Source organism: Corvus cornix, chromosome 2 (genome assembly GCF_000738735.6).
Source record: "Corvus cornix cornix isolate S_Up_H32 chromosome 2, ASM73873v5, whole genome shotgun sequence".
NCBI lineage: Eukaryota > Metazoa > Chordata > Aves > Passeriformes > Corvidae > Corvus > Corvus cornix.
This window is the reverse complement of record NC_046333.1, coordinates 108,240,641-108,267,161: the sequence shown is the minus strand read 5'-3', so window position 1 is coordinate 108,267,161 and position 26,521 is coordinate 108,240,641. Positions and strand designations below refer to the sequence as shown.

General features: G+C 39.9%; 1 protein-coding gene across 3 annotated transcripts in view; it reads left to right on the top strand.

Moving 5' to 3' along the window:
- Positions 1 to 5,671: 5,671 nt before the first annotated feature.
- The window catches only part of CHST9 (carbohydrate sulfotransferase 9), a 90,827-nt gene continuing 69,977 nt past the window's right edge, over positions 5,672 to 26,521 (top strand). Inside the window, exons 1-3 of one of the 3 annotated variants that reach the window (XM_039549738.1) lie at positions 5,672 to 6,295; positions 6,397 to 6,493; positions 12,738 to 12,946. In XM_039549738.1, the coding sequence (XP_039405672.1) occupies positions 12,847 to 12,946 (100 nt within the window). In that variant the 5' untranslated portion in view covers positions 5,672 to 6,295; positions 6,397 to 6,493; positions 12,738 to 12,846. Of the gene's footprint in view, positions 6,296 to 6,392; positions 6,494 to 12,737; positions 12,947 to 26,521 lie in introns of those variants that run through there. The other 2 variants (XM_010396405.4, XM_039549740.1) reach the window with 2 other exon arrangements.

The following is a 26,521-nucleotide window of genomic DNA, read 5'->3' as shown; positions in this document are numbered from 1 at the left end:
TTTTGGCATAAAACAGGCAATAACAGGTTAAGCATCTTGGTTGTGTCCCCTGAAAAACTGTCTTTTGTTTTATAAGTACCTCAGCTTCTAGCTAAAGGGAAGTGTGTGATGAGCAGTAAAATTTCCCGCAAATCTTAGGCCAGCCAGCATGTGTCCTACATCCAATATAGAATATTTGATCTCATTTTCCTTAGACTGACACTGTAATAATACCTTGTGGAGGTGCAAAGGCATGGGACAGTACTGACACTTGGCCATATGTGAACTATTACACAACGACCAAACACTTGGGACAAATGCTCACACTAGATTTTTAAGAATTTTTTAATCTGTAGTTCATTTTCTGTCTTTCACATTCTATGGTTGTCAGTCTGCCTAGTATTTATTCTACTTTCCACCTTCATTTTTTCCACAATTTCTCAGAAACTTTATTTTTTTCCTGGCACATGTGAATATCATAATGCCATAATTTGCTCAATGTTTGAATCCAAGCTGTCAGAATGGGTTCAAAATATGTCCACTGGTCTTAATAAGCAATGCAAACATCCAACACATAGTACAGTGCTGACACTGGTGAAGAAAAACTTACCCTGTTTCATTTCATTCGATCCTCTTTTAGCTTCAGGACAGCTGCCAGACTGTCATGTCACCGTATTTCTGCTTTTTGTTCCAGGTATTTTAGGGTGTAAGAGGAACCAGAACACTGGTATTGCATATTTACTGGTATGGTCTCTTGCTTCAACAGACTGTGAATTGCTTTGGAGGTACCCCCCAGTTTCATGAGCCAGTTTGTTTCTCTGTCAATTTATATAGACAGCTTGTCAACAGATGTTGATTCAGTGCAGAACTCTGTACTATCAAGAGTGTTGTTGGGAGTAAGGGAATTTTGTTTGTCTTACATTCAGGGAATGTGTAGAGACTGAAGTGCAACATGTATAATTTACTTCTCTGACATTTAGTAATCATGTGAAGATAGTAAAATTGTTCTAAGAGAGGTTTTGGTAAGATTTTTTTCAGTTTTTTAATATCTAGGAGCAGTCAGTTGTAGCTGAGAAATCCAGACACCACAGTAAGGATGGAGGAGATCTGCAGTATCCCTTAGTGAAAATTGAAAGACAAGAACATACCCTTCAAGATCTTTATGGATGCTTTTAAAGCATTTAAATCATACAGTTATGATTTTTTTTTAATTTGTTTTGTGTGATACCAATAACTTAAAGACCAAAGAAACTGTCTCCCAGCTTAGCACTCTGATACAATAGGCTATTCTATTCCAGGAGGTACCATAATCAGGCATTATTTGGTAGAACAAAGATGAATGTTTCCTCTTTTCTAGAACCAGACAAACTAGAAATTACAATGTTACATAGCTTTTACAAACATATTTCAAAAGGCCTGGAAGAACAGACTTCTTTTTTTCAGAGGAACTTCCTCCTTTACAAACCACATTTGAACAGAAAGCCTTCTGATGCTAATTAAGGACCTCATTCATCCATTTGTGGTCTGTGATTCTGTGGAGGGCAGCAGTCTTCAAATCTCATTTTTGTAGCAAGATGAGACCGTTTTGGGGAAAGTGTGACCTCCTGATTTTTAGATGGGCTATCCACGAAGACAGACAGGATGGGATCACAGGAAACTTGTAGTCCAACCTCCAGCACATGACTGGGTCAGCCATGGGGTCAGACCATGTTGCTCAGGGGTCTATCCAGTCTTGTCTTGAAAAGGCTCTATGCATGGAGCCTGTAAAATTGGATACACCTCCTCTAAGATTTAAATTCATCGTGTAATAGCATGAATACTCACATAACCCTGTTCACCCAGAGCTAGGGCAGAGGGAGTAAGAGAAGGGGAGTTAATCTCAACCTTTCCATTTACACCTGTTAATGGAATTCCTCACCAGTCACTCAAATACAGAATTAATTCATTTTTTTTTCAGAAATAAATTTTTCAGGATATTCTAAGGCATTTTTCTGCCCTGCAGCTCTTGACATGGTAGTAGCTGCTATTTGAAGAACATTTTAGAATTGGAGTAAGATAATGCACCAACTTTCTGAAAAAAAAATGCTGCTACTGTTTACTTTTGACTGTCTTCTGAGAACAGGAGCCCATTAGGATAAAATAGCTTCACAGTCAACTCATTGAAGTGTTTAAGTCAAGTTTTTGGAGACTGCTTAAAAACAAAACTTTGTAATAGCTGAAGAACCACAGACACTTTGAATTGCCTAATATTTTTGAATGAGCACACAGCTTGCTTAGAAAGGCTTTGATAATCACCCCAGCATACCAGTTACTGAGCAAATGAATTTTATACCAAGTTGCTAGCAGTTTTTTTGAAGAACAAAGCAAATGCCCCATAGCAATGCTTGGTAGAGGCAAATTTTAGCCTCCTAACTGAGGAAAGGAGAATGTTGTAGGTGGTGTATTTCTACCTAATTAGCTGAAAATGAAAAAAGCTCAAGGAAATAAAATGAAACTACTTGCTGAATGGTTTTTACCCTGGAGTAAAAGACACTTTCATAATGATAAAATGTTTTTAATCACCAAAGGCTTTTTTAATGGGCTCTATATTTATATGTAACGCACTGAAACTATGCCAGTGTGGCCTGTCCTAAAAGTCAGTGCAGCAAATGATAACAGCACTCATCTAAAAATGTCTCTGAAGGTCTAGTCCTTCCCCTTTGGAAAAAGATCAGGCCAATCAGGCAGTTTTGTCACTGCTGCTACTTGAGCCAGGGTTTTTATATTAAATTTTTCTTTAAACATAAGAATCTCAAATTCTGACTCCTTGAAATGTGTGTATCTGTGCAGATGGCTGCCCTAACTTTGCAGAAAATTTTGAAAAATGATAAATGGAAACCTAGGCTGGGTGGAAAAGTCAGCAAGTGAGGGGGGTTTCTTAACAGCTCACAGCAATGATATGCGTGGTTTCTGCCCCATGGTTTGAGCATCCACAAATTTAGGGGCCATACACAGTGCACAGTCCATGGAGAAGCAGCTCTGAGTGTGGGTTACTGTGAGCTACCTACCTACCCTCCACACCAAACTTTCCTCCATGGCTGTTCCTGAAAATCTACACAGGAAATGTGTGTAAAGAGCCTAAACTGGTCTTATTGTAGAGTAAAGGCGGTTTTATCGTAGCAAATTGACCTCTAATATTTGGCAGGTTGCAGTGTCAATTCACAACCTGTTATCTTTCTCCCCTAAGTGCACTGACCGCTCCTGTTCCTACGAGAAGGCATCACCACCCAGCTGCTGTCTCACTGCTTTCAGAGGATGATGCTGCTACTTTAACTATTGAGCTACTCATCTACCAGAATTCACAGGAAACATGCAGAAACCTGCCAGGAATAGAGTTTCTGATGTAGGCGGTGGCTCTGCACCAGCCCTGCTGACACAGACAGACTGCCGCCAGCCTTTTGTAATTTGTTTCTTTTTTGCTACATGTCAGGCCTCAGAAGGTGCTGATTACATTTACGTAGTTGATGAGCTTCCTAATCCAGTGTCTAATTTCACCTGCATGTTGAATTTTTAATCTTTAATCTGGTAAAGATTCTTATATCCATAGCTGGACTATACCCTGTGCACCAGGAGAATCGGTGTGGAACAAGTATTATCAAAGCTAAGTGCACTAGTCTGGAGTTCTTTGTGGTATGGGGTTTTTTTGTCTGGTTGTTTTTTTTACTAAGTTGTAAAACAAGACCTGGCTTTATCCCAAAGCAATTAATTTATTCCGTTAACTAAAGAAAAATAAAAATAAAGACATCTGATCTATTCAGTGTTATATATAAGTTTAATTAGTTGATGGATACAGCCTGAGTAGATCAATCTGAAGAAATATGTTTACAGCATGTACTTACTGAGTGAAATTAAATCTACAACACCCAGAAGGTTAATCTGTATATCCTTATTAGAAGCTTCAGTGACCTTCATTACAATCTTCCAAGTGTATTACATCAGGAAAATAAAATTTAGTAGGCATGTTGTTTTTCTCTAAAATCTCACGGGCCATCAGGGACTAATGGATCTGTAATTTAAATATGAGGTTGCATTTTTTGTTGAGGCATATGGTTAACATAGGATCACATCCCTGCCAGGTTGCCTAAAAGAGGAAATACGTTCAACTCCCCTGAAACAGTAAACAACTGCCATATTCTACTTCCCACTCTCCTTCCTTCCCTTTTATTTCTACTAGGCAGCCAGACAAGCTACAGGTGTGAGGGATAGTCTTTACTCACTAGAACTTTAAAATGGATCCGTGGTTGGCTTTAATGGAAAATCTTTTCTCCCTAGGCTTTCTCTGAGCTGCTGGCTCCTATAATGAACTATGACTAGGGAGACCCTTAAGCAAGACAAAACAGAGAAAATTTATAGCACCACGGTGAGGTTACATGCATTCACACAACCCAAACTAAGCAGGAACAGGACAGTTTAGCACCTGGATTGAAAATCCAAGGGAACACTCCTGCACACAGGCCTTGGCTGCCTATGGCTGTTGCAGGTCCTGGAGCACTTTTCAGTGAACATCTAAGCTTTGGAGAGGGTAATTACAGTCTGCTTACCCAAGCCCCCTTGGAAATCTGAGCAACACCAGCTCTCTGCTCTGAAACACTTGTTTTCAGCTGGTGGGCCATGTTCAGCTTCCTGCCGAAGGTTGTGCTGCACTGATTGGGGAAGAGATCCCTGTGTGCTGCCTCAGCACCGTGTGAGATGATTTGAGACTTGTTGGAGTAAAAGATGTTGCAAAAACCCGAATGGGTTACGTTACTGCTACTCCAGGAGAGGCCTCAACGCCAGAAGTGAGCAATGGGGCAGTGAATCAGGGAGCATTTCTGAAATACCTATCTGCTGGGGCGATTCTGGGAACACAGCACTGCAGTGAAATGCCTAACGGAGAGAGAGACAGATAGAAGTCGTTTGAGCACAGCTTTGGAAAGTCAGAACTCCTCTGTGCTTACCCCACTTTAGCAAGGGCCAGAGCTATTTCTTCAAGGACTTCCTTGAAGAAATGTAAGCAAAGCAATGTTGCCGTTAAAGAGAGATAATGCCATTTATGTACATGTTTGGTCTATTGTCACAATGAGCAGATAAGGTTTGCAAGGCACATGTGAAGCTCCAATAAACACTAATTAAATATTTTTCTCTGTCATCCATTTCCCATAGACGACAGTAAAGTTTCTACACTAGCTGTTTTAGTAGCTAATTAAAACTATGAGGTGCCTCTACCTGGCAGCTTAGACATATTTATTCGCTAGCACAGGGAGAGCTTCCCCTGGATATGTAACCACCAACAAAACCTGTTAGCAAAGCACTTCATCTCCGGGAGCCGGGGAGGGAGCGCCATGTCACGGCGGTGCTGGCACGCACCGGGGGGCGGCCAGGGGGACTCACCTGCCCCGTGGGGACCCGCCCTCGGGGGCCGGGGTGTCCCGTGTCGCCAGGGCCTCTCCCCAGCCCGCCCGGCCCCAAAGTTTGGCGGGGAAACTTTGTGTGTAGGCGCCGCTGTGGAAGCGCCTCCCGGGAGCAGCGGGCAGGTGAGGGGCTGCCGCCGGGCACCCACCTGGGACGAGCGGGAGGGTGGGCGAGCTTGCGGCGGGATCTGCTCCGCGGCCCCGGCAGCAGCCGCTCCCCGCCGGCACCGCCCAGCCCCGGGGCGTCGGGACCTTCGGCAGCGGCAGGCGGCGGCGGCGGCGGCACGGCGGACCGGCCCTGGGGGACGAGGATCAGCCCCGGCCCCTGCCGTGTCCGAGGAGAGGGGGCTCCAGCGCCGGGAGCGGCCCCGACGGGGCGCGGCGCGTCCCCAGAAGTTGAGGGGATGGCAGAGCCCCAGCTGCGGCACCGCGCGGGGCTGCGCTCCGCACGCCGAGCAACTTTTCTGCTGACTCCCCACACCCACACACACCCCTCCGTCGTCACACACCGGGAATCGGGAATTCGTGGCACGTCTCCAGAATAAAAAAATGGGCTGGTATTTTGCCTGTGCGTTTTCTAGCAGTAGAGTGAATGACTGGGGCAGGCTGCGAGTCTTGTTGGCATGCTGATAGCACCTCGGTTCCCTGCAGTCCGTAAACAAGACTGTGTCATTTCAACAGTTCAGAAAAGGGAAGATCTGGCTTTGACACAGTCCTTTTGCTAACGTTCCTTATCCTGAGAGTGGGAAGAAATCCCACCTACAATCCTGCTAGAAGACTGAGAGAAATCAAGTTTCTGTCTTGCGAGCAGTGTTTTTGTTTAACTTTCCAAAATCCTGGGGACTTCCATGGCACTGCTCACTGACTCCCAGGAGTGCTTCAGACAGGTAAGACCTAAGCATGCCGAACTCGTCTTTTTCTGCTAAGGTCCCTCGGTCCTGACTGGGAAATGTTATTAATAATAATGATTTTTCCTTTTTGAAGTGAGATGTCCAGCAGCTGTAGGATGACACCCTTGGAACTGAGCATCCTGGTGAACTGGTGAAGTTGCAAACTTGATGCTTTCTGTGTCTTCTCTATTCTCCGTAAGTAACCAAAACTTTCCGTGATGCTGATGTGTCAACCTGCATACACATGGGTAGCACAACTCGGCATTTATATGTTCTTAACAGAAGCATAACTTTTGTTTGTTTAGAACTGCAGCTTTAAATTAACCTACAAGTGTTTGAGGCAAGTTGCTATGTGCATTTAGCCAACATGGTCCGAAGTTTAGTAGGATTTATGGTTCAGAAGCAGGACCAGGTAAGTGGTGCACGTGTTCTCAGAAGCACTGAGCCTTGCTTACGTCCATTGTTTCATTAAATTGATATTTTTTCTTTGGAAGTATATCAAAAGGATAATGATGAACTAATGATGTTAATAGATTAAAATGGCAAAATCAAATGAAAACCATATTTTCTTCACCATGTTATTAATTTTGTATAATATGTTGTATGCCATAAAGTGCATTTATAACAAAATGTAATTGCTATAACAACATTGTGGTCTTCTATGTAACAAGGGAGAGTGGAGTTGAAAAATGTTAAATACGTACAGGTTGACTGGGTGAGAAGTTGCCTTGGTGATGTCGATATTTGGAATTTCCTGACTGCTGTTAAAATTTCAAATTTTTAAGCTTTATTTTTTCATAATATTGAAAAAATAAAGCGGGGCTTTATTGTTTCATAATTGGCAGTGGGTGAGTGAAGAATGCTCACTTTGATAAAAACAGATCTCTCCTTTGAGGAGAAATCCCTATACATTTCATAAAAAAATTTCATTATTTGTGTCTTATGGAGCTCTAACTGAATTCTCTTAACTTGATTTGCAATGTTGGTAGGTAGTAATCTTCTGTTATTGCCAGTAATAAAAGTTGGGCAGGCCAGATGGTGTCTTCAATTACACTTTAACACAGCCTTCTTATAAGCAGCTCTTCAGGTGAAGAAGTTGCTGAGTTGTCAGCAGGACTGATGTAACAGTGGGCCTGTAATGATGTTTGTATCCCCCTAGTAAATTCCTATGGATAGGAAATCTACTTAAAGGGAATTTTGGTTTGGTTTGCGGTGATTTTTGGGTGTTGTTGTTTGGGTTTTTTTCTGGGGGGTGTTTGATGAGTGGCTGGTTGGTTCAGTTTTTTAATTTTTACGAACTTTCTCAGCACCACTGTTTGACTATCTTGATCTTCTTACTCACTTCAAATTTCTGTAAGGCCTTTGCCTTCACCCAGCCGTAACAGCGTAACTTGCTGGAGATACAAAATAGTAAATACTGAATGTTTATTTCTAGCAGCCTTTGTAATAAACCAGAATGAAAAGTAGCACTGCCTGATCTGAGGAACTGTGTGAGCATTGTTAAGAGCTGGAGCTCTGCCTTGTGCTAGTTGTTGTGAAGCCAGAAAGATGAGATGTGGACAGTGGAAAGGTGATCCTGGAGGATCATCTGCGTGTGAAGTGGGACATGAGCTAACAGATGAGAAGTGAGGGAGGAGGGGGAGCGTTGAAGTGAGAAGATATCCTTGCCTCCTTCCACTGAGTGAGCTGAAAGTAGTCTGGGCCAGTGTCCAGCAGAACATTCCTCACTGCAAGATTTTCTTGCCATGATAACTCCAGTGGAGGTATCACAAAATGTAGTGCTTCTTGAGGTAAAAAAGGAAGGAGGGAAGAAAATGAAAAAACAAAAAAAACAACAAAACTGTGCAGTTGCAGTAGCTTTCTGTGTTCTTTTACTCATTTTGTTTTCATTAATTCAGTTGTGTCTAAGGAGACACTGGGTGGGTGGGAATTTGTGGTATCCCACAGTAATATGAATGCTTTGACCATTATAAAGATTGTCTGGGATTTTTCATCTGTTTTTTGCTGGTTAACCCTGCTTCTTGATATTATTTTTTTCCAGGTGAATCAAAAAAAAAGCTGAAATTAAAAAGAAAGGTTTCTAAATAGTTTGAGGCAAGCTAATGTTTTGCATTTATATGTTCTTGATTTTGGAACTAGGTGATGGTGAGGGTCACAGTGGCAAGAAAATCTAAAGTTAGTCAAACATACTGACCAGATGCCATTGGTTTTGTGTGGTCTAGAATAGGAAGGAGCCAGAATGGTACCTGAGTGCTGAGGTGCCTCTCCTCAGCTGCAGGTATATTTGATTGCAAGGAAGAAAAAGTTGGATGATGTACTGAAAGGAGGAATCATGCCAAAAGCAGGAGGTGCACTCTTCCCCATTTTTGGGTGGCTGTGTTATTTCAGTTGCTTATGTTGGCCTTGTACAGGAATATACCTATTTGAACCCAAAACACAATGGGGAAAATGCAAGGATTTTATATCAGTGGAATGAGGATTCTTGAAATTCTGAATATTTGACAACTGCTAAACAATTTGGACTCAGAAGTAAATGACTCTAGACCCGTAAAAATTCTAAATATTTTTTGTGTTTGTCATCTAAGGCACGTTGTGCTATTGTCTGCCAGACTTACTGCTTCTCCATGATGGAAAAGGATACGTAGTAGTGTCTCTCCAGTTTCTTCAAGTTTCAAGTTTCTTCAAAAGAACTTGAAATTTTGGGGTGTGTGGCTTCAGTTGAAACACATGGGACATACATCCCAAAGAGATGGGGGTGATGTTGGGCAAAAGCAAGAATCTAGTCCAGCACAAGTGTAAGGCACAGAGCAGTTTCTCGGGCTACTTTAGCTCCCTTATAGCAAGAGCCACCCAGCAGGATGGTCCAGGTATCACCCAGGGGAGCCACGTTGCCCAGAACAGGGAGCAAAAAAAAGATTGACAGCTTAAGCAGGGATGCTGAACTTCTGTCTGTATATGGCTGATCTCTTTTAAAAATACTTGGGTTGAAAGTAACAGCTTCTTGGCTCTTCACAGCCACAAGAAAACATTTATCTTGATTAAAGAATATTTGCAGGTATTTCCTCTTGCCCAGGATGCCTGAGAGTGTAATCCATGACGGTTGCTTTTTAATACAAAAGGAGCAAATTTGTCAGTGTTGTGCAGCCATTTTTCAAGTTCTACTAGAAGACTCACAGACACAGACTTTTCTAAATGTCACTATAATTTTTTCATATGTGGGTTACAAATCACTGTATTAAATAAATTAAACTACTCATTCAAGCTGAAAATCCTTTAAAATCTTAAAAGGTAGCAGAAGAGTTTGGTTTGATGTATTTAGATTCTAACCTGAGCTAAAATCAGTAATCTTAATTAAAAGTAGTGTTACTCTTGTTTAAGCTTAAAACTTAGCCAATATGTAAATGAAGAATACAGTTTCATATATATTAAATTTAAATAAATTAAACTAATTGGAAGCAGCATGTAAACTCTTGATACAAAGATAATTGTAGTGACTGTGATGGTGGAGTGAATTTGCCTTAGGGTGTGTTTGGTAGCTCAAAACAAAACAAAACAAAACAAACTACCTTGAACTGCTGTTTCCTTTTACAAACTTCTTTCCACTCAAAACCAAAACTAACCTAGTAGAAAAACATCTGTTTTCTTATTAACAAATTAAATTGCTTAATAGTGCTCCTTATTTTGCTATACATCTGCATCATCACCTTTCAAGGCTTGTAGACGGTGCTGCATGCAACCATGATGGTGTTTGGGCAAGGTGAGCTGTATATCCTGTGCTGTCATGGGTCATGGATGTATGTGATACTGGCTCCTGCTCTAGGAAAAATGACTGCCACTGTCCCTTGGGTAAATTCTTTGTGGGCTGTAATGTGTTAAACTTGGTCAGTAAGCCCTCATGGTGGTGGCAAGAGCTGGGCAGTCAGGGAGGATGAGAGCAAGTGGCTGGAGAGAGCAGCAGTGCCAGCCTACATGTGTCAGAAATGTTCATGGAGATGTGGTATGAGACACTTTGCTTTCGGCATCATCCATGTGGCCTGAGAAAGCTTTTCTTGCCCACTCAAGGACACTGTTTTTCAGAAAGAAGGGCTAAATATATGGGAGGTTTGTGTAGTCAGAGATGGAAAAAAGTAACAACATCATAAAAGTGGGCTTATTTGGAGGCATGCGCTGTCATTGTGTGTGTCTGGATTCCTCACCTTTTTATTATGAGAGGAGCTTGTGAATCCCAAACAGCAAGCAACTGATTCCTGCTTTCTTGTACCTCCAACTTAAGTAATTAATTTCAAAGATTCTTATTCAGACAGTCACGTCTTATTTATTTGCTGCCTTTTTTCCCTCCTAATCCAGCTGCTCTCAATGTCCTGTTACATGAACAACATGGCTTTTGTTTGTGGGAAAACAGAAGAGGTTTGTATTCACTGGTTCTATGACTAGTGGCTCTTGAAGCATTGCTTACACTGGGAAGCCTCTGTCTCATTAGTAGAGTGACTTCTGAAGACATGCAAACAGTGCATTTGCTGCAGCACTGAAGTTAGGTGCAAAGACCTAAGCAGCCTTGTAGCATAGATAAGAAGATTGCAGATCTGAGAGTGCTGAGAGAAGGCACTGTAGGAGAGGAAGGTACAAGTGATAACAGCTAATGAAGAGCTGGGTGAAAGGAGGCTCCACTACCCATACCTATACAAAAACCATTTCACAGCATTCACCAAGCATTTTCTTTGGTTTTGCCCAATCTTCATAGCTTCCTTCCAACACTGTGCATCACCACAATAGCCACAAACAGGTTCTTGTATATAACACGTAAGAAATTCTCTCTCAGTAGAATCAAAGCAGAAAGGCCAAAGTGGAATAAAGCCTCTCTCACCTTCATTTCATGTGCCTGGTTCAAACCAGTTGCTTCATGACCCTTACAAAAAAGACTTCAGACAGAACATTTACATTCTGTTAAAAGTCTAGCTATCTGTCTTCTATGGAACAATTACACATAAAATGATTAATATTTAAACTGTGGCTTACATTTTCTGCCGGCCAGTCTGTGCTTAAGAGAAGTATATAGTTTAATGGCACGGAACTGGAAAAACATCTGAAACGTCCTGAACAGTTCTCTTGTTCTTGAAATCTTTTTTGTCTTTCTAATGTAATTACTTTGTTCATTCAACAGCTGTTTTTAATGGGAGTTCCTGCTAAGCTTTATGTGTACTGTATTTTTAGAAACTCAGCAATTATAGATATAACAGTGCTGAGTTATTAAAAAATACAAACTTGTGGAACATGGAGTACTTGTATGATTCAGAATAATTGTTAAGTGCCTGCATTTTCTTTTTCTGTGTGTTCAACCGTTTTATATTTCAAATATCTTCCAGTAGGCTGTATTCATTTAAAAGCTTGAGTCTTTCCTAGCATTCTTTGTGGTAGTTCATCAGACATTTCTGTCATATGCACTGACAAGGCTGTCCATTATGCTGAATTTTAATGCATTTTCTTTTCCTGTGCAGGCCAGTTCCAACAACTGCTCTTCAGCTTCTAATAATGCACTTTCAAACTGAGCACATTCTCATTCAGGTTAGGGAGTTGTCTTCTAGTGATCCACAGTGTCTTCATGTTCTGATGTTATAAAATGAATTTTATGGCCCCTTTGTGGCAAGTGCAGGGTATCAGGTAAATTACTTACTTCCTCTGGGCCCACTGCTGTACAAGAAAGTAATCTTTTTGATAAGTTTTTACATTTGAGCTCATTTCCATTAAACTTAGTAGCAAGAATTGAGTTCCTGACAAGTCCCTCTCCATGTAGCAAAACAGCTGAGTAAAAAGATGATCCATTAATTCATTTTCTGCTGTGTTACTGATACCATCTTATGCCAACATTTCCTAATCCTGCAAAACTAAACTTGGATTTATTTGAGGGTGAACATCATGGTATAACTCCTCGATGTGCAGGCTGAACCGATGCCGAGGCTCTGCGAGCAGAGTGATCACATCGTGGGGTGATCCATCCTTAGGGGCACATGATTATACAGTCCAGAAACAGAGGTGCTGGGTTGCCCATCACAGGGGGCTGGCAGCCTCTTGGAGTGTGACCCAGCCACCTGGGAGGCTCCAGCTGCTTGCTATAGCTTCCCAGCTGTGATGGTTGGTGAGCAGAGTGGGGTACTGGTGTGACACTCAATGATCTCCTTTGGGTCATCACCTCCCTCTGTTATGGCAGCAGGTGATGTTTGCTGTTCTGGAGGTGGGATGGTCTTTTCAGCCACTTCGAGAAACACATCTGCTTGGAACTTGTCTGGGGGTAGAAAGAACATCAAGACTGTGAGCAGAAATACAAGCATTGAATGTAATAGCTTGTGAGAGTTCCAGCTTGTATATAGTATGCTGTTTACACAGTCTCTGGTGAAGAATAAAAATGTAACACGAGAACAAACTCCCTCTCTTGTTATTCCAGGTTGCTGTCTCTGGGGAAGATACCAAAGAAGATGCAGGCATGCTGAAAACTTCAGGAAAGTGAGCAATGAGTCCTTCTGAATGCTGAAAAGAAGCCCCCTTATAGGGTCATGAACCTAAGACAAGTCTTCGTGTCTGTACTGCTGTTTGGAGTAGCTGGTCTACTCCTCTTCATGTATCTGCAAGCTTGGATTGAAGGACAACATACAGGTACACCAAGTTTTCTCTCTCTTTTTTTTTTTAATGTAATTGCATCTATTATTTTAAGATGACCGTAAAATCTGCTGAGGACAGTTGGGGGTAGAGTCCCCCCCTTTGGCAATAGAAGGGCTTTGAAAATAGTCTTGTTTTAATTGCTACACTTTATTAAGAAATTTCTTCAATCACATGAAAAGATGCCCCCAGCTACCTAATCGTATTGTATCAGCTTCATTTGCAAAAGCAAGTGTTGCAAAAGCATTCTGCACGTCCAATTTAGAAATAATTCTCTATGATGATTTGTTGTGGGGTTTGTACATTACATTTTGTGTGGTAAAGCAATTTTTGGAGAATTACTGCTGTGTTTTATAGACAAAAATGGTCTTCTAAACAACAGTGCTTGTGGAATCATCCTTTCCCTTTCTTTTCGGTGTTGTTTGTTTGAGACTGAGCCTACAAGATTTTTTATATGTAGCATCAGAGTCATATTGCAACTTCAGGTAAATCTCTGTTAGCATTGGCTCAGGATTATACTTCTGAATGGTATTTCTGTTGTTCCCCATTTATGATATTTTGGTTTGCACCCCAGCTTGATCTAGATTCTTTTATGGACAAAACTAAACCAGGATATTTACCTCAACCCCTACTGGAAGCTCACTTCATGGGACCAGTCTAGAGTTAGTCTGAAGTAACCCTCCACAAAATGTGTAAGGGGTGGGCATCAGTAAGGTCCTTAACACCCATGGCTTTGCTCTGCAGATCCACTTCTATTATGTCACCTTATCAAGGGCATATCCTTAATTTTACTTGTATACTTGTACTGGGGAGTTAGGGTTTTGCTTTCATGGTTTGATTTTGGTTGGGTTTTTTTGGTGGTTTTTTTGGTTGGTTGGTTGGTTTATTTGCTTGGGGGTTTTTTGTCAGTGGTTTTTTGTTTGTTTGTTTCCAACTTATTAAGTCTTGACTTTTAGATCCTCTTGTCTCTATCACTCAGCTTTCATTTCCTCTGTTAAAACTCTTACTTTATCGTATGTTGATACCATTGTGAAGAAATACATCTGTAAAACCACATTAGTCTCTGGCTTTATTGATCTGTGCTGTTATTCCATATGAGCTGCTAGACTCCAGTATGTTTTAGAGAGCAGTGTTGAGGGGGAAATCTAGTGCATCATTCCTACAATTGTTTGACAGTGACCTTGAGGTTTTTTTCAGCTAAGTGCAATGATCACATCATGAATTTTGGCTTGTTAGTTTTTCTGGGCTGTCCCAAGGTATTCACAAGCTTGTATTAACAAAACTTTCATAAGAGGTAATACAGGCTCCCTTTGGAAACGTTCCCTTGTAATCAGTTGTTGACAGAAGGGTGCTGGCAGAAACTGAGCATGAAGCAGGAGGGGGTCTTCCTTGAAAATCTCTACTGTTGTCAGGAATGTTAAGGGCAGATATCCTTGCTTTCAAGGTAGTTCAGGAATGTAGATCATGACTGTAGATTATTGATTTATTTACTTGCTGACATTCTTCACATTCCTCGCATCTTTTCTTGTGCTGTAATTAACCTTTCTTTCCTTGCTCCTTGTTGCTGTTTCTCACTGCAGGTTTTTTTGACTCCTTTCTTTTGTATGTATCTCTCTACCATTAAAAAGAAACAGGAAAAATAAAATAAATACTCTGTTCTTTTGGCCAACCAGATGCTTTCTTTGGGGTTTTCTTTGATATATTACTATAATCTTCTTCAGGAGAGAGGCTTCTCCTTGCACACATGTCATTTCCATGTGGAAACATTTCTTTAATAAAATGGAAACTATCAGAAAATAATGGTTCGTGGGCTTAAAGTGTGACTGCAGTTCTGAGTGCCCTTTTACCTCATTCGACTGCTGTTGTGACAGCACTTCAGCAAGATCCAAAAAAAAGAATTTTGGCATTCTCTACAGTAGCAGTAGAGAAGGTATGTGGTCATGCACGTTGGCAAGAACATGGCAAAAACTCATTCTTTGGTGTCTGCTCTTGCTTCTTTTTCCAACTTAACATTTTAGGAGCCATTCTTTTTTATTTCAAACACCTGTATCTCCCCTAAACCTTCTGCAGCTCAATTCTCTAATGCTCCCCTCCTGTATGCTGTTTAAGAGTCAATATGAAATACAACATATTTGCATATTCACAATATACATAAGTATAGGGATGGGCATTTTGCCATCTATTTTTTCCCCTCTTCTGCTGTGTTTTTCATATTGCCATGTGTTGTGCACTGTGGCTTTTTTGGGGATGAGCTGTATCTGGAGAATCCTAAACTGACAAGTATCTTTGCAAGGATTTTATGCGTTCCTTTAATCTCCTCGCTAGCTGCACAGCTGTAAGACAGCTAGTTTTAATCTGCAAGTGGCTGAGCATGTGATGTGATGCTCTATTCGGAAATGGAAAGTGTGCCTCGTGCTTCTCAATTGCCGTGCTACAAGCCTGTAGAGACAAGTGTTTGTTGTAGGCAGAACTATTTTTATCTTCCACGGTGCCCTGCTCAAGACCTACAGCATTCATGTTTGCATTTGGTTGCTGAAGGGATGGAAAGTTGGATGTGTTTGAGTTTAGGAAAGTGTCTATTTTGCACTTGTGAAATGCTTCTCCTTACCACCCTGTTCCTCTGAATATCTGGAGCTTTTATAAATCACAATTTCTGGAAAAGATAGTGAATTTTACTCAGTTGTTGTTTGTAATGTTCATGCTTATTTCTCAGGCTCTCCTAACTGTGGTGTGAATTATTCCCAATCAGATGTAGATTTTTGGGGGGAACTGGAAAATTATACGGTAGTTTTCAATTTCCTTTTTAATGTTTGTCCTACTGTATTAAAGTTGGACTATTTTCTTTCACACTCACCATTCTTATTACTACTTTCTCTAGCTACTCATAATTTTTCACACTATAGCCAATGCAAGTTTTTATTCATAGTTTGCTTTCTCTCTTTTTGGATCTCTTATTTCTACTTGCTTTTCACATCTCTGAGATCTCAACTGTGATTTGAGTCCCATTTGTCTTATTTTGCTCTAGACTGATCTTATCTAAGCATGTTTTTCTCTGATTTACTTTTACAAACTTCCCTCATTACTCAAATGTATCCAGCCCAGGAACACCTCTAATTTTTCATTCTGTCCATCTACTGCAGATGCACCTGCAGGCTCAGCAGCTGGATGTACCTCTCAGCACAGCCATGTCTTCTGCTCCCTCCCACTGTGCTTGGACTCTTCAGATTATTTCTAGTCATATTTATCATCCCTATACCTTAAAAAATGGAAAATCTTTCATTTAGAGATGTCTAAGAAACAGCTGCTAGCTACGTGGTGGTCCTCTCTGATGGCTTTTCAGAGACATTAGCAGACTGAGAGAACAGGGGAGCTTCTTGGTTTGGCTCTGGGCATGGAGTGTATAAAGACAGGATGATAGATCTTTACTTCTGTTGGGTATCTTCAGTTCACCTCGGTGGAGTAATTGGGAACAAACTTGTCAATAGACTGGTGTGAGCATCAATACATACCGACTTCTTCTGGATGAAAATTTAGTTGACAACATGATGCAATATGTATGGAGCCCTTCATGTTCTCCATATATAAATATATCCACTTGTATATAAATTCACATACATGAATGAAGCTTGACGTGAATTCAGCTGGATCCTACAGCTTTACTTGACAGTTCTCCATACCATCTTGAATTATGCAGTGCAAGCATCAAATATTGTGGCACTGATTAAGGAGCAATTACTATTTATGACATGCTTAGAAATTTCCAGCACTGTTAATCTTATTCAGGGGAAGCAAACTGCTGGGCCTTCCAGGGCTGATGTTGAGTTCTGTACCATGAATCACCTGAATTAAGTGGTTGTGGGGTACAAAGGACACTTGTGATTTAATCCTGCAATATTAGAGATTTGAATTGGAGTTTTAAGATAGTTATTCTAATTTTGTACTTTGAAACACCTTGTTTTTAGGGGGACTGTTGTGATTTAGTGTGACTGATGAGTACAAAATAATCTGAGAATATCTTTGAGATTAGAACTGTGTGCTGGGTTTGTTGTTTGAGTTTTTGCCATGTATTGGTTTTTCCCTTCCCTCAAAATTTGTGTATTTCTTCTGTTGTGAAGTGTGCCTAGTAAGTCCATGATTATGAAGGACTACTTAAGAACAGTGTAGTATTTCCACTAATTAAGGTCTGCACTGCCCTGCCATAGATTTCTGGTTCTCAAGGGTGAAAAAGTCTGCATCTTCTCTTTCCCAGCAGTTTTGTATCTCACCTTAAGGGTACTGAGATCTTTCTGCATGCTATCTCCTCACTTTGCAGGGTGTCAATTTTGTAGCATCACTGGTTGCCCAGGCATCCTTCCGCAGTCCATGTGCTTTCCAGCAATTTGTGCATCCACCTCCTGAGGACGTTCATGACCCAGATCTTACACTCATTTCTCAGGCCACGGGTCTTCTTTTGTAAAGAAACAAAATAAAAATTCAGATAAAAATCACATTTTAAAAAAGTTTTAAATTCCATGAGCTTTCATGCAATTCTTAGCACAAGCTTTCACAATTTAGTCTGCTATTGTTGTAACCACCTAGGCTGTATCCATACTACATATTCCTTGGCATAAACAGGTGGGCTTTTTTCCCCACCTTGCCAAATTTGGTAATCCAAGGAGGTCTTTTGGGTCCTTTAGTAATCTGGTGAATTTTTTTGAGTCCATGGAGTGACTTTCTTCCTTACCTTGACACTCTAACTAGCAATTGAATGTGTATGTACACACAATAATATTTACTCTTTTTTGGTTTTTTGGCTTGATTTTTATTTAAACTTTGTCTAAAGTGAAGAAACACTGATGTGTCTTAAAGAATAGTTCATAAGTAATGAATTGCAAAGGCAACTGTTTCATAGAAGTCATAATTTTTATTAATTAATCTTCAGAAAATACCTCAAAAGTAATATATTTGTAGAAAACAGGTTTGTAAATAAAGAAAAAAACACTGCTCAATAATGGTTATTAATTATGAATAATTTAATTCTTCTAGTAACATTGAAATATTTCTGCTGTCAAAGTCCTGGGTGGTTTATGGGAGTCTTTTAAGTCTTCTGGAGAACATCACTGGTATGGCAAACAATTCTTGCTGGTTTACAATGCCCAGCTACTAATGAGGCTGTTCTAATGAGCCTGAGGGTACTTAGGTTTTACCTTTCTGGTTGGAATATGCTGTGGGTTTTGTGTAAATTGTTTCTCTTTCTTTGCTTTTTTAAAAATCTACCCCATTATTGGATTGAAGCACAAAAGAAAGAGGGTTCAATAGGATCAGTAAATGCTGATTGGTTAACGACTGCAGAGGTACTGAAATCCCAGAAATGCTACAAAATTTTATTCGGTTAATTTCTCCATATAACATAGAATGGGTTTCCTTCTTCCCCCCGGCCCCAGTTTTCAGTAGATGGAAGCTGTAGGGAGAGAACAATTGCCTTTGCAGGAAAAAAAGCTATTAAGAAATAGGTGAAATCGATATTTTCTCAAACCACAATGGTCTAAAAACACAAGTAAAAGTTAAATATAAGAGAAGATGGTTTTCTGAGCTACTGATTGTAGAGTATCACCTTGTCTTCAGCAGTTGCAAACCCCAGAAGCTTTAAGAATAAAATGTTAAAATTTCATATTTTATAACACTCAAGGCTGTATTTATCTGTTTCTGAGGATATTCTTCCCAGGTCTGGCTGTTTAGCAGCCATTTCATTCATTTTTTGTTCGTTCATTTTCATCTTGCATTTCATTCATTTTATTTTTATCAGTCCTATAGCTAAATCACATTTAATTTTAGAAATCTTTCTGGTTTTGAAGAAATTCCAACTTCCACATTCTGGTGGTACAAAACACCAAGTTCAGCCTTTGACTAATAACCACCTTGTCAACTAAACCATAGCATTAAGTGCCATGTCCAGTCTTTCTTGAACACCTCCAAGATGATGACTTCACCACCTCCCTGGGCAGCCAGTTCCAATTCTAAAATATGCTTTCCATGAAGAAATTCTTCCTGATGTCCAACCTGAACCTCTCCTGGTACAGCTTGAGGCTATGTCTTCTCTTTCTGTTGCTGGTTTCCTGGGAGAAGAGATTGATCCCCAGCTGGCTACACCCTCCTTTCAGGCAGTTGTAGAGGGTGATAAGGTCTCTCCTGAGCCTCCTTTTCTCCAGATTAAATATCCCCAGCTCCCTCAGCTGCTCCTCATACAATTTACTCTCTAGAAACGATGATGAAAAGATGAATGTTTTCCTTTTCATGGCTTGTTCCATTTTCCTTACGTGCACTGCACATTTTCAGAAGAGCAAGTGGTGACTGCTGCAGTATATTTAAGGCTGCTTACCTCTGTGTCTGATGTTGAACTGCTTTGATATGTTGCTTGATTACAAACAGTCCTGTTAAAACGTGGTGTGGTCTCTGCAAAATTCAAAGGGAAACCTTTGGTTTCTTACTGGAATTAAATTGAAAATTCTGTTCTTTAAGTGTGTGTATATACATACAGGTATGCATATATATTTGTTTAAAGTATCCCCTTTATTTTCCTTCTTTTTATGGGAGTAGAGACTGCTGGTAGGAGAAATATTTTAGATGGAAACCTATCTTCTTACCACAGTCAGCTATTGGGATACATGGGAATGAGTTTATATGGAACCATTTTTTTTGTATTCACATTCTAGAGCCTTCCATTTCTGTCTTTTTCTTCCATTTTACTCATTTTGTCTTACTGTAAACAGGTTATTGGTGTTAATTTGGGATATTTCTGGAGCATATTGCAATGTGTGTGAAACAAGCATTTAGAGATCAGGAGGCTGACAGGTTTCAAGTAATAGGAGCCATTTCAGTGTACAAGGAGTTAATGTCTGACAGATGATGTGTATGATTTAGCTAGAAAAAAAACATGATTTGTGTCAAGGAGCAAAAGATTCAAGGAAGAAGAGAAGTGCCTTTGGTTTTTTTTTAATGTGAAAAAACCTGGTTTTATTTTTGGTTCTTTCTTATTTTTAACGGTAATCATTATTTCACAGCAGCATAAATATTGGCTGGGCTTTCAAATTTGGGTCCCTACTTCCTCAGAGGAGTGTCTCACTTTTTGTATTTTTTTTAATTTATGTTAATAGCATATTCAAAGAAAAAGAATGTTTCTACATTCTACCATATTCCTGTGCAAGACATTTCCTATCTGTCAGTTTGAAACTGGGAAGATTCATGACACATCAGCACATAGTGTTTTTCCTCACAGCTCCTCCAACCTTGAGCCTTGTGGCTATATGTGTGGGAGTGAATGTTACTGTGTTCAGCCACAAAGAAGAGAGCGCTAGCTGAGTTTTCTCAAATGCTACGTTTAAACAACAACAAATTCTAAAATAAACAAACAAGCAAGCCCCTTCCAAACCTTCCAAATTGACTCATTTTTATCAAAGGTCAGGGTCAATAATCAAATCAGCTTAAAGATTCTGCTTTTTGTAAACCAGTAAATATTCATTACTCAGGAAAACTGAAAAATATGCTGTATTTTAAGCATTTCCCTATAGATGAAACCGTTCTCAGGCATGTATGAGCCTCCCTTGATGTAAAGTGATGGGGAATAGAATACCACACACATCCATTGCTTTGATTTTGATTGGTTTGATCTTGATTTAGTGAAGATATGCAGCAGCATCCTGTACTGCCTGGAAAGCCATATTTGGCAGCGAGTACAACCTAGAAAATATTATTGCCTACAGTGATTCTTTTGGAACTCTCACTCCTTCCAGTCCCACTCATATCCACCAAAAATGATTGTTTCCTTATCACTTGAGAGCCTCCCCATGGTAACAACATCCAAGACAGTCATTGACCTGTATTAAACCTGTGTGAAAGCTGTGTGATAGAAGTACAGTTTTTCCCTCTCAGCTTTGTTGTTTCAAATGATTTTGTTTATGTTGACCTCTCAGCTTTCTATCACACAATCCTGCCAGGAATTCACAGCACATACCTCTAGCAAGATCAGGCTGAGTGGGCACAGTTTTTGTCTCTTGGCACCATCTACAAGGGACAATTACATGAGTTATCAAAATATTTGAGGAATGATAGACGTCTTTCTTCTTTTTTTTTTCTGAAGAATGATAATAATAATTTTCCTGTTTACAGTTCCATAGTATGCTGATTAAAAAAAACCCAAGACGTGGTCACTGTTAGACTTTTCCAAATGAACAATGACTCTTTTTTATTTGGTTGGGTTGGTTGGTTGGCTGGGATTTTTTTTTTTTCAGGGATGTTGCAGCACAGAAGCTTCTGGAATGGCAGGGGTGGGATACAGTGTTGAGTCAATGGTTGCAAGGATTTCAGTTCCCATGGACAAAAACGCCTATGATTCAAGCAGACAACAAAGAGGGAAGAAGGGGAGGAGCTCTTAAGAAAGTCCTTGGCTTTGGAAAATTGACTTTATTAAGTAACAAAGATAGCGAGGCAAAATTTGTCTCCTAGCAAAGAATTTCATTGCCCTAGAACATAACAGGTGATGGCCTACTAGCCACAGATTTCGACATGCTCCTCAGGGGATGTCTTCTGCCTGTCATAGACACTGGGTAACATCCAGGAACATAACTGAAGATCAGCAGCCTAAGGTTAGGAATAATCAGAACCAATATTAAATTTCACTGCTGGTAAGTGCCAGGTGAAGGACGAGGTGTTAACTGATTTTATATTTAATGTGATTGGAATGGAGCAGGTCATTTCAGTACAAATTATAGTCCAACAACAGAAGAACTTGCCTAGCTGTATGGACATGTGTAAGGGCATAGATGGAGGAAGAATCTGTTAAAGGTTTGTAATACTTTCTGTGACAGATATATTATGATCTAGGCCTAATACAAGCCTGCACTTAGGATCAGCTCGAGTGGACTTGGGGTTGTTTAGAGTTGTGTAGCTGGGCCCTGGGTATGGGCATATTGCCTCTCAGTAAATTATATGCAAAAGAAATGAGGGTTTGGAGGTGTTTGGTTTTGATTATGGTCAGCTAGGGAGATGTGGTGCGTGAGTTCTGTTAGTTGCAGCTGGAAACATTCAGTTGCGTTAAAGAGGAAAATATCAGTGCCTCATGCTTTGCCATTCATCCACAAAATAGCTCTGTTAAGGAAAGAAAATATGTCTAACAGGAAATAATAAGTATGGTAAACATTGTTTGCAAAGACAGTTTTTATTATGCTTTATATTCTTGCTTTAATTTTTTAAAAGAGCTTCTTCCTGGGAAGAGAGGGAAGCAGCTGTTCCTGAATTGTTGCCATACCCCCATAATGTTTCTCTTGTTCAGAGGTGTATGTCATGAGGGGTTACTTTGACTTTGCATAACCATACCATGTTTTCAGTTGGTAAAGGTGGGAGATAATGTTTTGTTTAAGAAGTACATTTCTGCTCCCATGCAGCAGTTGATGGTCCCCAGACAGTGCAAGCCTTAGTGTGAACAAGGGTCTTGCTTTCTCGGGTTAGGATGGGGGCCAGTGGATCTCCAGTGAAGACACCCATTTGCTGGGAAGTGCAGTGTTTTCTCTGCCTGGCTGGGAGTCACAGTGTGGGTCCCACTGTTCCTGTTTGCTGGAGAAGCTGTCTGCTGTGGCTGCTCCTGTCAGCATCTCAGAGGGAATGAACATACAGCAGGGTGTGTGCTGTGCCCTCACAGGAGGATCAGCTACTCACCTGGAGGGGACACAACGTCACGTCTGTGCTCATGATGGACACAAACAGTAGAGTGCCAAAAAGCTGCTACTGATGGGCATTGGCAGGGGAAGGACCACCAGCTTTGTCCTTTGCAGAGGGCTTTGGAGACAGCAGTGGATTATGAAAAACTGCAGCTCTTTAGTTACTCGATGGCTGCTAGCCATCGAAGATTTTGGTTTCTTCCACCAAATGTCCTTGAGCCCTGTTACTTTTCAAATGTGTTCTTCTTGACTTTGGCATCTTCTTGACTTCTGCAACAATGGCAGAGAAGAAGAAGTTTAAGTTAGCAAAATCTTAATAGAACTGGGTGAATAGAATTTCACTTTCTGCTCCACTCATCTGTGCAAAATAATTTTTTTATTCCTGGAAGAACACTTAGTGGACAAATAATGCAGTGGAATCTGTTGCAATAATGTTATTGCATTAAAAAAACCATACTACAATATATTGAAATGTTACACTACACTTTTCGAGTGAATTCTGGCAATACAAATCAGGAAAATACATAGATGCATTAATTTTATTTTTGTTTTTCTTTGTTTCTGGCTCTTTCTTGCTCTCATTAAAGAGTCATTAGTGCACAGTATGCCTTGTCCACTGCTGAGAACTAATGGGCTACAATCTGTTGACACAGGTCATGGCACACATTGAATTGTGTGTAAAATGCAGCCTGTTACTTTAAAAATTATGCATATAATTCATTAAATGTCATTGCTTTAAAATGATTCTGTACTTGCAGTCAAGAATTATGGAGCACTTTCCAGAAAGCAGTTCTGTTCTTGATGCTGGGCCAAAGAATCAAGACTTTTCATGAACTTCAGCTTGATTTATATACTATTTGGAAACACTCATGCTAAGTAGCTCTACAGAACAGTTGTTAATAAAGGTGACAGATATTTGTTTTGCTTAGAAACTGAAATTTCCATGGGAATTAAGATTCTCAAGTTGTCTAACCTTTTCTGCCTACCAGCAGTCCTCAAAGAGGTCATCAAATATGTAAAATTCTGACACTGGGGAAGAACCAAATCTGTCATGTTGTGTGATGGGAGGGAAAGAGGCAGGTCAGGCAGCCTAGTAGAAGGATGGAAATTTACTTGGATGTGTTTTCATCTTTTTTACTCTTTTGCTGTGGGAGCTGCTGAATTATTAATGCAATAATAAAGTCCATTTGTTGTGAATAGACTCCTAATCACTAAAGAAATTACTTGTAGGATCAAAATCATTAGAGTGAGAGTTGGCTGACTGCTCGCCGAATAAATTATATCCAATGAAGAAACAAACTGTAAAAGAAATACACTAATTTTTTTCCCAATAATTATTTGATGAGTTTTCTTCTTCCTCTGTGCAATTTTATGTAAAAGGTTTGCTATTGCAGTCTGATGGCAGGTAGAAGGCAATGAAAAACATCTCAAAACCCCCCTGGCTTTGCTTCTGGATTTCAAATTAGTTTCATGGGATGGGGGCCAGCACAAAGTATGTGTGAAATATAACAAATAATATGGACTTCGGGGATTTTTTTTTTAATTTGCTTTATCCTCTTACAGATGGCAAAATTAATTTCACCCTACTTCTTTTCTGTTATAATTTTTCTGGTTCTGTGTGCCTATTTTGAAGACGAACAGGAGGATGAGACTGGGCTTATGTAGGCTGAGGTAGTTGCAGTGAGGTATAAATACTTCATGATTTATTTAACCTTTGAGCAGAAATTCCTTTCTGGTAGAATTAATCTGCAAATAGCTGAGGTGTGCTACCACTTAAGTTATGATTGATCATGCAATATAACAAAACTCTATTGGCATCAGGTTTAGGACTGATGTACATATAAATATAATGCAGATAAAGCTGCCAGATGCTGTGACTGACAGGTGGGTTCAAGGTATTCTTGGCAAGAAGACTCAGCCTTGACTCTCCAGCCACTAAAATGTGCATATTGGACAGCTGGTATTAATATTCTGTAAATAAAATGCAGTTTAATGACAGCTGGGAAGCAGTTTAAGTGAAGTCTAGTCTGTGATGACCAATGCACACACAAATTAATAACTGCCTTTCTGGAAAGTTAGAGGTTGATCTTGGTATTTTAAATGAGCTAATCCATGTGGACTAATATCCACTTAAGGCATTCATATTAATTACTTGGGGGAAGTCAGATGTTTATTTGCAAAATTTTGCTATCCTTTCAGCTTTCATTTGGGGCTGAGGACCACATATTTCACCTGGGTCAGAGGGCTGCCAGAATGTCTAACTCTAGAGCTGGTAGCACAGCACCTTTTTAGTTTCATCTCTCCATAAGGGCCAAAGACCAAAGAAAGGACCAAAACCCTTTGTTCATTCTGTTCAATAATGTGTTTCTTGAAGCTGACGCATTCACTAAAAAATGTGCTTTGTAACTGTTTATCCCCTGAGGTAAGCCATAGAAAAACAAGAGCAATGGAAAAAAAAGGCAGAGAAAAGCAAATGGTTTCTGGGTCCTTGATGATAGGAAAGGAGTGTAGGCTATAGATGTTTAATTCTACCTTTTGTTATGACTTCTGTTACAAGAAATGCACTAAACTTATTTTATATTATTACATACTTTTTGTACATGTTAATATTTTTCATTATTATATTATACTTTTGTCAGATTATTGCTTGGCAGTTCCTATCACTAAAATATTTTTGTCCTTTAACTATGTTGTTTGTCACACATCAATCATCAGTTAAAAAATTCTCTATGATAAGATCATATTCTGGAGACACCATCTAAGGAAGTCTGTCATTACACAGTAAGCCTTTCATTATGAGTATCCTGGCCAAAACCGTGGTTTTGCCTAATTCTGACATTTCAGGTTTTTCCAGAGCTCTGGTTCCCACTGATATTTCTTTTCTTGCCCTCCAAATATCTGGAAGCAGCTAATGCGACTGCAGTTTGTAGTGGTTTTGAATGGGTGGATTTGTAGGATAGCGTCTCCTTCCATGGTGCAATTTAATAATATCTTCCTCATGTTAAGATCACCCTTTGCCAAAAAGATCTGTGCTTCAGAGAATGAGGATGCTTTTACTGATCCTACATCTGATCAGTAGAATTAACAAAGTTATTTTTTGTGTGTGGAACACTGAAGTTTGACCAGGTGAAAGTACCTAAGTGTCCGTTCCTGCTTTTTTTCCTAGATATTCTTTTTCTTTGACATTTGTTGTTTTCCTCTGATGTGGTAGTGCACTTGCACAACAAGTGTTTGTGGCATAGAGGTAATGTTTCAGGTAGTTATATTGCTACAGACAGTCACATTTTGTTTTTCAATAAATAGCCATAAAATCGAGCAAATAAATATGTTTGCATTTCATGCAATGCCAAATACTGTATTATCAAAAATGTTCACTTGAAACTCCTATCTAGGAGTCTTTTCCAGTTACTAATAAAACAAAATATTTGTTGTGAGGGAGCAAGGCCTAATCTTATGTCTAAATATCTAATGTAAACTAACAGTAAACATTTGTATGTGGAAGCCTCGTAATGGTGTAATGCTGTGAGCTGGGGAAAGAGGAATGCCGGAAAGAAGGGAAGTCAGAGCCTGAAAAGGAACTAAAATTTTGGTGGTGTGACATTCAACGAGTCCAAGAAAAAAGCCCAAATCACACTGCTATGAGTTTTCTTTTCTGAATAGGAGAACAGTGTAATCAAGTGAATCATAAATACTTTTTTGGATGAGGGATATTTATAGGATCTAATGACTTAGTCTTAGACTGCCATGAATACCAGTGAGGGGAGATGTTCAGACTGGTAGAGACCTGAAAGTTGTAAGTTTCCAAGAGAAATGCTCCTTCAGCCAAGCAAGCGTGGTAGCGAGGTGATCACCCTCTGTCACGTGGGACATATCAGGTCAC